We start from the raw sequence: 13,206 nt of genomic DNA, 5'->3' as shown, positions 1-13,206 counted from the left end.
TTAGCTAACTTTACAGAGCATTGGCTACTATTTACGAATTAGTGTAAAGGTAGAGCTTTGGTTATTTTTTTTTTTAGCAATGTTTAAGGCTAGCTGAACAGCTTTGAGTTTTGTAAGTTGATTTGATTTACTTTTTTTTTGGTAGCTTGTGCAACTTGTTGTGTGGGGCTTTATACGGCAGCTTTTTACTTTTGGTTTATTTTTACAATGTGGCAGGAACTGTTGGTGAAAAGGGCGCAGCGTGTTTTATTTGCTGGCAGTTGGTTGTATGGTGGAGCTTTTTTAGCTTGGGTTACTTGGTTTTGCTTTTTTTTATTAGAGAGACTAAAATTTTTACTTTTTGGCTAGTTTGTAATTATTTTTAAAATTTTAGGGCGATTTGGGTTATTAATATGGGCGTGCTGCGTGATGAGGGCAATTTATTTGCTTTATGTGGCGTTGGTGGCGTGGTGAGTAGAGGGAACTTTTTTATTGAACATTTACTTTAGCACTGGTAGTTGGGGTGCTAGGAGAAGCTGTGCTTTTGTGCTAATTACTTTTGAGGCAGCTTGAACTTTTTTATAGGCAGCTAAGATTTTTTTTTTTGTGGGAGTGTAGTTGGCTTTGGACTTTTTGTAGCTTTTGCTTTAGAATTTTAGGGGTTGGCTTTAGGTTTTATTAGGTACTTTTTGCTACAGGCTTTAAGACAAACTATGGTTTTTAGCTGCTGAGTAAAGTATGTTTTTTACATTTGGTTTTTTTTTGACCGGGCTAAGGGCTACTGCATGGGCAATTTTTTGTTTAATTTGAGCAAAGGTTTGCTGCTGTTTAGGGCTTTAGTGGAAATTATTTTTTTTGCGGGTAATAAGGTAAAGAGGGCTTACAATTTGGCTGTACTTAGGAATGTGCATTTTTTAAAAACTGATGGCACTTAGAAAAGCTTGTGGTTTTACTCTCAAGTCTGGAAATAGATATTTATATGCAGAGCATCCAAATTCTGACAGAAAATGTGCATGAATTTTTTTTCCAAAGAGTGGAAGAACTGAAGGCAGAACATGTCCCAGAATTTCCAGTTCACCTCTGAATTTATTCACGTTTTTCCCTGTGAAAACATCCTAAGGATTAATATCCAAACACTTCATGAAGTGAGCTGTAACTCTATTCTAATTGCCAACAATTAGGACTAATCATTCCCTGTAGGGTGGTTATCTCAAATTCTTCAGTGGTGACTGAATTGGTGATCTGAGAAGCTGAAAATATTCCCTTCAGCAGACACTGAGCTGTGGGGATTGTGAGCCTGGACCAGTTCCTCTGTTCCTGCTGGAAGCAAAGCAGCCCAGAGCCAGGAGTCAGAGCCTGGTGTGACAGTTCAGGTCATTACTGTGCACTCTCCAGAGTTCTTTTATCCCACCAGCTCCCTGGGGAGGATTTCCATTGAACAGCAAGGTTTTCCTCACAGCAAGGATATTTTTTATTTTTTTTCCCTGCTGTTCTCTCCTTTTCTTCCCTTGGTGGAACATCAAACCCCTTGTGCTGGCTGCTCTATCCCACAGCTCTGCCAGCCTCGTGCTGCACTTGCCATGGAGGTGGTGAATAAATCCCTAATCATTGTTTTAAAAGACTTGGAGAACACTGGGAGAGGGTGGAGAAGAGGATCCTCACATTTATATCATGTGGGCAACTCGGTGTGTTTTTTCCCCGTGTCCTATTTTGGAAATAGCTGAACTATTTTAGCTGAAATCTTCTCCAAGCCTGAAATAAGTGCATTTAAGAAAAAAAAAAAAAGGAAAAAAAAAAGAAAAAACCCAACAAAAAAAACCCCAAACCAACCAACAAGCCTTGAGGCATTCCACTCGTGTGGAAAATTTCAGCTGAAAAAGTTAAAAGTTTGACATATTTTTAGGCAAGGTAAAATGGGGTCTTACAATGTTACACAACCCTAATAATAGCCAGGGCTCCTGCCTCTGACTGAATACAGGTGAGGCTCTGTGAGAGCTGGTTTGAAGCCTGCAACCTGCTCTGGAATAGGAAATAAGCTGCGTTGCTTTGTTCAGCACAAATGTCATGCTAGTTATGCATGTTTAACCTTTAATATACTTTAAATCTAAATTTAACCATGTGGAAAGAATCTCGGATGTCAAAAAAAAAAAAAAAATCTGCTGGCGAGGGAAAAAATTTTGTATTCTCAGCCAGCACTAAATTACCCAGATGCAATTGCTAATGAGCTGAATCTCTTCTCTCCAAAAGGAGTTTGCCCTTACAAAAATAGAAGAGAGCGACATAAAAGATGCCAGTGGGAAGGAGCCGGTGACAGAGGATGACGCTGATCCCGAGGACCTGGAAGTGTTTCACCCCACGGATCAGTGGCAAACCCTGCGTGCAGGTAACTGCTCTGGCTAATTTTAGATCCCTCTGGAAGCCACCTGGCAGCACTGACAGAGCCTTGCAGCCACTCCAAGCTGTTTGTTCCCATGACAATGTGTGGTGTTCACTTGGTTTTTGCTGGTTTGCTGGTGTTCACTCACAGAGAAGGGCTCGGTGACCTGGTGCAGGGGATGGAGGCTGTGGGGAAACATCCAGCGAGGGGAGTTGTGGCTCTGGGGCTTTTAGGGCAGGAGGAGTGGGATGCCAGCCCCTTGTGACAACCCCCAGTGTCTGTCACTGCCTCCCCAGCCCCTTCTCTCTTCGTTTGTCCAGGGCCAGGTTTTATAACATTTGCTGGCACGTGGATTCCCAGGTCTGCTGTGTCCCAGTGTGGAGCTGCTCAGTGGAAGCTGATTAGGAGCTGTCACTGGAGCACTGCACAGCTTTTTAACAATGGCTTTTCTGTTCCTCAGCTGTTTGAAAGCTATAGCTTTTATTTCCATCCGTGCAAACCACAAAAACCTCTTCTCTTTCTTTGGGTTGGTGTCTTTCATTAGACGTGCCTGGGACTCTGTGGTGAGAGGAGCCCAGCAGAGCAGCTTGGCCTCCGTGTGCTGGGAAGGCTCTGGAAGAGCCAAACCCATTCAAACACACCCTGATGCACATGTGCATACATATTTCAACAATTAGCCTGGCTTTGGGGTCCTGAATGAGCTGTTTAACCCACTTGTGCCTTGGTGTCCTCATGCATATGCAGGTGTAATACCTTCCCACCTCACAAGGGTGAACTAAGTAGTAATTAATTTTTATAAAGTGTTCTGAATTTAAGAGCTTTATCCTGTGCTTGGTATTATCATTGAATGAATAAGTATGGGTTCCATTTGTCTTGAAATTTCTGCCAGATATAGCAGAATGACTTTTCCAAATGTAAATCTTTGTATAACGTGAATGGCTCCAAAAGCCCCTGTGTTGCACAGAGCTGCAGTGTACACTTATATTCCATTTCTGTACCATTATGTATGGAAGGCATGTGGTGTCCCTGCTCATTATTCAGCCTGGCAGATCCCCACCAGCTTTGTTGGAGCAGAACATGTACACACTTGCAATCATTAGAAACCTCATTGCAGGGTTTGTTCACAAGCATCTTCACTGCTCAGGTGCCTTATTCCACTTTGTTTTTGTAGTTATTCCATGTTGGGCACATGCAGTGGAAGTGGGGAGCTTGTCAGTATTCACAGAGGAGAGTCATTTTGGTTACTCTTGTAAAGACTTAAATGGTGTCCTGCCTCATGCTCTGGCTGCTGCAGATCCCAGCACTGGGTATGTGGCACAGAGAGGAGCCTGCCTTTTTCTCCTGCTGCCAGCCTGGGTCTCTGTCTCCTGGGGTTCCTCTGGAGTGAAATCTCAGTGAGGATTGGCACTCACACCTTTGTCAGGAAAATGAATCCACAAACACTAGAGGTTTATGCCCAAAAAGGAGACAGATGAGTCATTTTACTTTATTCAAATAAAGGGAGAGGCCATGGGGCATTCCCCTGGGGTCTCTCAGATTTTTGGAGGATGCAGCCTCCTTTTTATCCCATTTTCCTGGCTGCATTTCCCTCTCTCTTTCCCCATTGGCTGAGGTACTTGAGAGACACAGACTTCCCAGAACACCTGATATCTAAGATTCCCCTCTAATGTATAATGCCCCCTTTTAATTTTTAATTCTTATAGAATTCATGGGTTTTCCCCATTACTTCTTTCATCTTTCAATATCCAATTTCATTTACCAGCAAGCCTACAATTTGTAAAGGCAAATATCTTTTTCCATTCATCAATTAGTGGAATCCATCCCATTGTTTTTTATCTCTCAGTGCTAGTCTTACCCACCAGCAGAACCACAGCTTGTTTGTAAAGACAAATCCCTCATTCCTCTCACCTTCAGCATGTGTCAGGCTGGGGACCCTGGTGCCAGCATGAGCCCATCCCCAGCCCTGGCCCTGAGGCTTTCCCAGCTCTGTGCTGGGCAGGAGCTGCCCTGCACAAGGATGCTCCTTTTGGTCCTTGCAGCAGAGCCATGCACCTTGGCAGTGTCTCACCCACTGGTTCTGCTTCTTGCCATGCTCTCCATGAGGTTTTACTCCCTGGCAGCTGAGCAGAGCCTGGCTAGGCTGGCTCAGGAGTTTGCCTTCTGCTGCCCATCTCTCCAGGACACCCCACTCCTGTTGTATCCCCGTGGCAAACTGGGCCAGCCTCTCTGGGGGAAGGAAATGTCTGAATTTAAAATCTGGATCTGCAGTTCTCAGCACTGGGAGGGAGCTTGGAGCTGTGTTTCCCCCATCTCACTCCTGTTTCAACTTGTTCTGAGCTCACACAGGACTTTTGTGCTTCTCTACAATGGTGCAGCAGCTCATCTTTTATAGATGTATTTCCAGTTTTCCTCTGCTGAGTTTCTAGTTCCCCATTGCTAATTGCATCAATCCACATTTCCACCGAGGCTGCAGCAGTGTCATCAACCTGTAACCTGTCAAATCCCCCCCAAATTCAATTGTTACTGTATCTGCAACGCTTTGGGCACCTGTTCCTCGCTGTCTACAGGGTGAGCTGGGTTTTGATCAAGTGCTTCCTTGCACTTGGAGCACACTTCAAGCTGCTGGAGGTGGCTGGATGCAAACACAGAGAGACAGTTGCCCTAAGAGCTGTGCTGCCTGTAATCTGGAAGCAAGATCAGTTGTCTCTTCTGCCAGACAGCCAGAGCTGACGGCTCTGGGAAGGTTGGTGAAACTTCCCAAAGCCCTTTAACACTTGGTTAGGCATTGCTTCTTTCTCACTTGGCACTAAATAATGCACCAGGTGCAGGGCTCAGGCTGGAAGGTGCCTCTGAAAGGCTCCCAGCACCTCTGCTCTTAGACTTTTGGCATCACCTGTGGGGCTTTTCCCTCTGTCTGTGGTTGGACTCCACAGGAACCTGCAGGTTTTTTGGGGGTTGTGAGTTTTAGTGAGTGAACCTCTTTTTACTTTTGTTATTTGAACACCAAATTTCCCAATATTTTTTTAAGCATTCCTGATGATGACTGAAATTTGAGCTGCTCTAGTTGTACCACTGAGCAGCAAATTTCCCGTCCTGCATTAGGGTGGGACATTTTCCACCCAGCAGTGGCTCCTCTGGGAAGACTTTGCTGTGAAGATTCAGAAAAAGGATATAAGAGGCAGGAGTTGAATTGGGAAAGGAAAAGGGTGTTAATCACCCCCAACAGTGATGAGTAGAGAGCTGGGGCTGCACAGGGCTCTGCTCTGCCCACCCCTGTGGGCAGCAGCACTTTGCTGCTCCCTGATGTAGCAGAAACCCTCTGGCAAGTTTTCCAGCTGACAGTTGGGAGTTAATGAGTCCAGTTTCCAATCCAGATGGACAAGTGAGAACCTGCTCTGCCCAAAAATATCCAAATATTTACAGATTGCTCTGCAGTGGGGCAGAGCAGCTGCCTGCAGACTGGAGGGATGGAGCAGAGCCTGGCACTGGGACTGCCATGGATCTCTGGGGTTTGCATGGATGTCTCAGGGCAGAGCTGGGAGCTTGGCTGCACCTTCAGCTGTGGTTAAAGCTCTGCCTTGCAGAGCTGAACCTGCAGTGACTCCCCAGTGTTTGTGCTGCCCAGAATAATTTCCTGAAGTGCCTGATTCCATCACAGTTAAAAACCAAGGAGCCATAGCTGCTGCTGCTGCTCAGGCTGCCAGAGTGAAGCTGATGTGAACATGCTGTTGGTGCTGCTTCTGCAAAGATGAAACCATCTTATGTTCAGCAGGGAGCCAGTGATACATTGCTTGGCATTTAAATATCCATGGCTGCAGCTTCCAAGCATCCTCAGGCTATCTTTGCTGCTCCTGCTTGTCACAGGTCTTCTCCTGTCTCATTTGCTGCTCAAACAAGGTTTTTCACCTGTGGGAACACAGATCTCAAGGCAGCCACACTGGGGAGGTGTTTTCAAGGCTGCTTTGGAGGACTTGCTGTGGAGAGAACAGCACTGAGGATGGGGAATGGCTCAGTCCAGTTCCATTGCCCAGGAGATTTTGCTGACCAGATGAGCCAGCACTGCTTTAAGCTGAGAAAAGGTTCTTAAAGCTGGGGGAGGAAGGAGGCAGGAGGGACTCCTTGGGCTCAGGAGTCCTGTCCCACAGCCTGTGGTGGCTGCTGAGGGTCCCTTACACCTGGTCTGTGTGTCCTGCTGCTCTCTGGGATGTCCTGAGCTCAGCACCCCTTCTAATTGCTTTGCTGAACTAATCACTGTCCAAACCATTGGCTTTGCACTGACCTGGACCTAATTCTGCCAGTGGTGGGCAGGTCTCTGAAATATTTATGGCAGCACAGTCAAGGGAGGGCTGTGAAATACAGAGTGAAACCACCAGGGTCTGCTCGTTTTTGCAAAGTTTGACATGTCTAATCCAGGAAATAGCAGCCTCATCAGATCAGCACAGATTTGCATATAGAGGGAAGGCAAATGGAATTTTTAAAACCTCATCTATACTAGATGAAATGCTTCTTCTCTGGGTTTCTTCATAGAATGACTTGTTAGTGATGTGCAGAGGGGGAAACCTCGACTCTGGAGTTGTTATAATCTTGTCTGAGCAGCAACAGGAGAGCTGGAGGATGATTCCAGCAGCTGGGAAAGGCCAGGCTGACTCGAGAGCAAATGTTCAGTGCTTGGAAGCTGAGTTATGGTCCCTGGTAGCTCTGCCTGTTCTCAATCTGACCTCTTGCATAGGAGGCTTTTCATCTCCTAAGTGTATCTTGTGCCTGTCCTTTTTATTGCCAGCTGCCTTCAAGGGCTCTTCTCTCAGCTTCCTGCCTCAGGGGCTTTCCCTTGCCTGTCACCTTCACATCCCAGGATGCTTGTGCCTAATTCTACATCCTTGGCAGAAGTGCCAGGGCTGAAGCTGCAGTGCTGCTCCTGCCTTGGGGTGGGGCAGTGCCAGGCACACCAAGCACGTCCTCCATGCCTGCTCCTGCTCTGGGGAAGAGGGTGGTGGTGTTTCCCTTGGGGAAAGGACAGGACTGGGGCTCAGGAGATGCTGGGACAGGGAGTGTTTGGAGGATGCCAGCTCTGGACAGGGGGACACAGTACAAGTGTCCCTCCCTGCAGCTTGGTTTTAGCATTTCTGTAATGAATTGGGAGCCAGTTTTTGCCCCCGCAAATGCAGGTCAAACTTCTCCTCTGTCATTTCCAGAAGTAGAAATGGCACTGGTGTGGTGGAAGAAACCCTACATGTGGATTGCTCAGATTTAGGAGCAAAGTGGGCTTGGGGTGGGTTTTTGTGTGCCAGGTCAGTCCTGTCCCTTTCTGGCCTGATGTTACTGGTTTCATTAAACAAACTGGTTACAGAAGGCTTTTGCAGTGATGCTCCTTCTGCCAAAAACTATCTGTGCTTCTGAGCCACCAGAATAAATTCTGCAGCTTCTCTGACATGCAGCCATGGGCTGGGCTGTGGGGCACTGCCAAAACAAGGGAGCAGTGCTGTGTTTTCACAAGCCAAGCCATGGCCCCTGCTAGTGGTTTGTGGAACTCTGAGCCCTGCAGGGTATTCCAGGTGATCTGGAGTGGTCATAAATCAGGGGATGAGGTGCTGAGAGTCAAACAGTGGTTTTAGTGCAACAGGAGGAGGCTAAGCTGCAGCTTTTAGAATAATTTCAATCTTCGTTTTAATGATGCTCAGGCTGCTGGTGGTGTAATAGCAGTAGACATCAGCAGTGGGAATCATTCCCTTGGTTAAATTTACATTGTTTGGTGGGGGAAAGTGCTTTGAAAGCAGAGAGACTGTTTCCCAGAGAAGACATCTCTCATTCCTTTCTTTTATCTCCTCCCTGCCAAGCTGGGGGTGCTGTGAGTGTGTGAGCTGCTGAGAGGTGCTTAAATGAGTGCTGGGTGATGAGGAATACCTTGCTGTGGTTTTTATGTGCAAGCAGGCTGTATTTTCTGCAATAACTCTAATAACCTTCTCGTGGCTGTTTAGAAGGATGAACCTCATTAAAGAAGAGGTATTTAATAACAGGCCTATTTTTATCTCTGTCTTTATCTAACAGTCTGCACATTTATTTCAAGCTTGTAACAGTGCTTTGGAGGAAAAATGTTTTCCCTTCTCTAAAATGTTTTGGCAGTGCCTCCAGCCTGGGTTATCTTGAATTTCCACTTTGGCTGTCATCCCTCCTCCTTCCAAAGCCAGCAAGGCTCACCAGTCTCCATTTTCCTTGGGTATTATGGGAACATGGTTTAAAAACGTGGGACTTGGGTCCCAAGGTCCCTGAAACAGTTCTGGTGGTTTGATCAAACATAATCACAGCAACTCCCTCAGGCTTCCAATGTGTGATCTTGTGTGGGACAAGCTCTGCAGGCATTGCAGTGTTTGCTGCAGGATGTGATTGACCACGGGCTCTGGGAGAGGCTGGCAGCTCTGGGGCTCAGGCATTGCTGCAGAAATTTATTTTTTTCTCCCCCCAAATTTGTCAACTTTATTCTGTAATTTCATAAATTAAACCCTGATCTATAGATATTTTGCAGACATTGTGTTCTCTGTGTTTGTTGTCATTTGCTGGATCATGTACATCCCTAAACCACAGTTTTGCAGCATTATCTTTTTCCATAATTAGGGAGTATTTTGCATGGCTTTGCTCAGGCCCTTTCTCCTTGCAATTTCCCCCATGGGCTAAGGCCTGACTTTCTGAAACTTCCCCAGAACTGATTCTGGGTGGGCAAGGACAAGGTCAGAAGCTTTCCAGGCAGTCAGCACAGTCAGATGGCTCCTGTGAGGAATATTTCACTTGCTCCTTCACAGTTCTTGCCTGCAAATTGTGCTCTTGCTCAGATGGGGTTCCAGCTTTTTTTTTTTTTCCCCTTTCTTTCCTAGGTTATTCAATTTTCCATACATTTATTTATAGGGTCACACAAGCAACAGGTTCTGCTTTTTCCACAGATCCTTCCAGAGCCACGTGCTGTGCCTGCTCCATTCTGGTGTAAAAGCACCTTGCTCCTCTGAGGAAAACTCAGAATATCCATCCAGCTGTCTTGACTGAGCGAGGCATTTTCTCTGAACCCTGCCCTCTGTTCATTTCAGAATCTGCAGGGAATTTGGGACATAAATTAAAAAGCTATTTGATGTTCCTTGAGGTCTAGAAGCTGGTTTTGCATTTGTTCTTACTTGAACGCACTCTGAGACAAATGGCTCTGCTTTCCTGAAGCTGCTTCCTTTAGCATCCTCAGGAAGCTTCTGAGTTAAAAAATAAATGTGGCTCTGTTTTTACAAAGCAAAATGTAATCTCCTTGGGTCTGTCCTGATGCTTTGTAGAACTAATTCCCATTTATTGGAAGAAGTCTTCCACGCCAGATTCACGTTTAATTTTTTATTATGTGTTTACATTTTGGAAGGAGTAAGGGTGGTGGTGGAAATTCTAATGAGGGACAACATTTCTGATTCCAAAGATCTTTCTTCAGTCCAGAGATTCATTTTCCTCTCTCCTGATTTTTCTGCCTGCTCCTTAAGACTGCAGGAAGTTTTGCTTGGGTCATTCACTTGCAAAAGGATGTTATGTGAATACAGAGTGAATGTATGCAGCCTGTCACTTGGAATTGCTGCTGCTCTGCTGCTGGAGAGCTCCCAGGGTTGCAGAGTCCTTGCAAGAGGCAATAACAGGAATGTACCTGTGATCCTGCAAAGCCAAAGGAGGAACACGGAGCTGTGAGCCTCTCCCATCACTGCAGGGTGTGAATAAATAGATCTAATCAACAATTTACATGTTAGCCCCAGACCAGGTGTTATTTTTAGGATGTGTCATTCAGCCTGAGAGAAACCTCTGCATCTGGGGCTGGTGGTGTTTCTAAAAGCAGCTCTGAGTGATCACCCAGGCTGGATTTTAAGCTGCATTTACATTTTGATAGAATCTGCTGCTTTTCTTATCTGAAACAAAGCCCACCTGATCTTCATTAATTACACTATCATTTCACCTGCTAACCAAGGTGCTGCTAATTACACTTATCTACCTGTTCTTCACCAGATAATACACAGAAATTGTTATCCCTCCCTGTATCTGGATTAGCTGGAGCTGTAAGGAGGTGGCACAGGGTGATGGGTTTTACAGGTGGAGTGAAGGTATTTATATTGTATTTATAGCCTGGCTGAGGGGAAGCTGGAGGAGTGGCTGCTGTCCCCTTGGCTGTGCTGCCATTCCAAGACACTTCCACAGCAAAACACACAGAAAACACTGCTGAAACACAGAAAAATCTGGTTACTGCAGGGGGACTGGGGCAGGCCAGTTCCACAAGAGGGCTGGTGGAGTCCTGGGACATCCCAGAGTCTCCTGAACACAGGGCTGAAGGTTGAGCAGGGGTGATCCCAGAGCTGTTTCCAGCCTCAGCTATCAGGGACTGTGGCAGTGCCTTTCTTAGGACAGAAGAGCTCATGGTGGCCTTTGTTGCCTTTTTTTTATTCTGGAGAGGCCTAAAAATGGTTCACAGGATTTCTTCTGTGCCTTCTGCAGTGCAGGTGGTGCAGGCAGGGATGGAACAACAGCACCTTTGTACTTGTCAAGTCTCCATCCACACCCAAGGCGCTGCCTGAGACTCAAAGGTGATTTTCTTGCAGGCTTAGAACATAACACCAGCAGGGAGAACAAGAACTCAGTGCAGATTATGCTGCAGAAAACCTGGTCCATGGTCCAAATGCTAAATATGGAGCCATGGAGGTGCACATGCAGTAGTGGCAGAACTAGGAATGCTGAGTGGGGAGGTTTCCTGCTGCTCTGGCACGAGGAACTCTGGTTCTCCCTGAGGATCTCTGATTCTCCATAAGGATCTCTGGTTCTCCATGGCTCTCCCTGAGGATCTCTGGCTCTCCCTGAGGACCTCTGGCTCTCCCTGAAGACCTTTGGTTGTCCTTGATGATCTCTGTGTCTCCATGCTTTCCCCAAGGATGTGCTGATGCCTTGCCCAGAGCTTGCTGTCACAGCAGGCAGAACTTTCTGGTGGCTGCTCTGCTCCAGGGCTGTGGTTCTCCCAGGAGGGCAGGGCAGGGATGTTCCTGTCCCAGCAGGTCACAGGGCACACAGGTACCACCTTAGAGCAGCTGCTCCTCCTCTGCATCACTTCCAGAGACAAAACTCCTGCCCTGCAGAGCCAGCACAGAGGGGGCAGCACCTGGACAGCACTGGTTTCATAATTTATGAATGTTTAGTAGTATTATTAATTTATAATGGCCAGTTCTGCCACCAAAGCTGTGTGCTGGCTGGAGATGTGTGTTTGGGGGAGGGCTGGCCTCACCATTAGCTTGTCAGGGTTTGCAGCACTGGCAGCTGGGGAGAAAACTGTTATTAAGTGTAACGTGGCACCTGGGAGATGGAAGCATGGGGAGACAATAAATACAGCCTTCCATAATGCCATTCCATGGTGTCACTCTTCAGAATTTATTAGGACTTAGCTGCAGCCATGCCTGCAGCCTCCTGTGCTGGAATCAGTAAATTGTGTTCATTATCTCCAGCACTTGCTCTGACCTGCTGTGTTTTACAAGGGAGGAGACACTGCAGGCATGGGGACACAAAAAGCAAATCCAGCTTATCTGGGGTTTGCTGGGACACCCCAGGCAGTGCTGGGCTGTGGGGATGGACCCTAAGTGTCATTTGGGGGACTGAGGACCTACCAAAATCACCACAGTTTCTGGGGGAACAGGGAAGGAGCTGAGTGAGGAGGCACCTTGGAGCACACTGGCACATTTGTCATTCCACTGTGGGACCACTCCAGCAGCCTTGGGTGTGCTGAGGATGCTGGAGATGGAAAAGGGTTTACAGGAGCTCCCTAAACTGCAGACAAGGAGATGCTACACCCCTGTTTGGTGTCCCCTTGCAGCAGCACTTTCAAATGAAAACACAAATGAAACTCTGCTTCTTTCTCTCTTTTTTTTTTTTTTTTTGTCAAGACAAATCCCAGCAGCAGCATGTTTGTGGAGCTTCATCCTTATCCTCAGCATTTAGGTCCAGGATGGAGGAAAACAAGTTCAAGCCCAACCTCCTGATAATTTATTATGTTCCTTGTGCTTAAGGGCAAAATTTAAGTTGCCAAAAGCAGATGTTTGCATGCTCTTTTTTTAGCTCTCAAAGTACTTTCTGTGTGGTTGATTGATGGACGTCCCTGTTACATTAATAGCTGGGCTTTGCAGAAAGCTGTTATTACCAGGAGAATCTGGTGTGGGTTTCAGTTTTTCTTCTTGCATTGAAAATCCATTATTAATGTCTTTTTGAGGGAAAAAAAAATAAAAAAAGAGGTTTCAATTCAGGCATTTTGCTTTGCTTTCTCAGGCTTCTTCTCAACTGTCTTCACTGAGGTGCTTTTAAAATCAATATTACAAGTGTTTTTTATATTTTACTGGGTGGTTGAGGGTTTCTCTGTCTTGCTATTGATTTCTGATTGTACTGCAGGACATTTAAGTGCACACAAGTTGCTCTGTGATAGATAACTTCATATGTGTCTTCCTAATCATCACTGAGTTGCCTTCTGCCTGTTCCCTGGATGCTGCTGCTGAGCCTGGAAGGCATCAGGAGAGCTCTGGGTGCAATCCTGAGACACCAAACTTGTTCACTGAATTTGGGTTGGTTTTCAGTCAGTCACAGGGTTCAAGTGAGGCTTGGAGGAGTCTCCTCTTTTGTGTTTTGTGAACTTTGCAGAGTTCTTCTGCTCTGGCTTCTCAGCAGCCTCATGTTCTGTGTTAGAGGAGTGTCACAAGTCCTTGTCCTGCTTTGTGTGGGGTGGTCACAATTCACCTTCAGCTTTAAGCACTGACCTTGTCCCTTGGGGCAGCTCTGCTGGCAGAGCTCAGCATTTCAGAGGTGCAGAGTCACTGGATCCC

At 46.4% G+C, this 13,206-nt stretch overlaps 1 protein-coding gene across 4 annotated transcripts in view; it reads left to right on the top strand.

The window, feature by feature from the left end:
* Positions 1 to 10,973, top strand: part of LOC306815885 (nucleotide exchange factor SIL1-like) — a 33,848-nt gene extending 22,875 nt beyond the window's left edge. For 2 of the 4 annotated variants that reach the window (XR_013777511.1, XR_013777512.1), the window contains exons 5-6: positions 2,227 to 2,362; positions 9,289 to 9,309. Coding sequence is in view for 1 of the 4 variants with exons in the window: in XM_079332397.1 (XP_079188523.1) it covers positions 2,227 to 2,362; positions 9,289 to 9,332 (180 nt within the window). In the remaining 3 variants the exon portion in view is untranslated. Of the gene's footprint in view, positions 1 to 2,226; positions 2,363 to 9,288; positions 9,348 to 10,953 lie in introns of those variants that run through there. The other 2 variants (XR_013777510.1, XM_079332397.1) reach the window with 2 other exon arrangements.
* Positions 10,974 to 13,206: the final 2,233 nt, after the last annotated feature.

This window comes from Erithacus rubecula, assembly GCF_903797595.1.
Source record: "Erithacus rubecula genome assembly, contig: scaffold_273_arrow_ctg1, whole genome shotgun sequence".
Lineage (NCBI taxonomy): Eukaryota > Metazoa > Chordata > Aves > Passeriformes > Muscicapidae > Erithacus > Erithacus rubecula.
The sequence above is the reverse complement of the archived record's forward strand: the minus strand, read 5'-3'. Positions and strand labels throughout refer to the sequence as shown.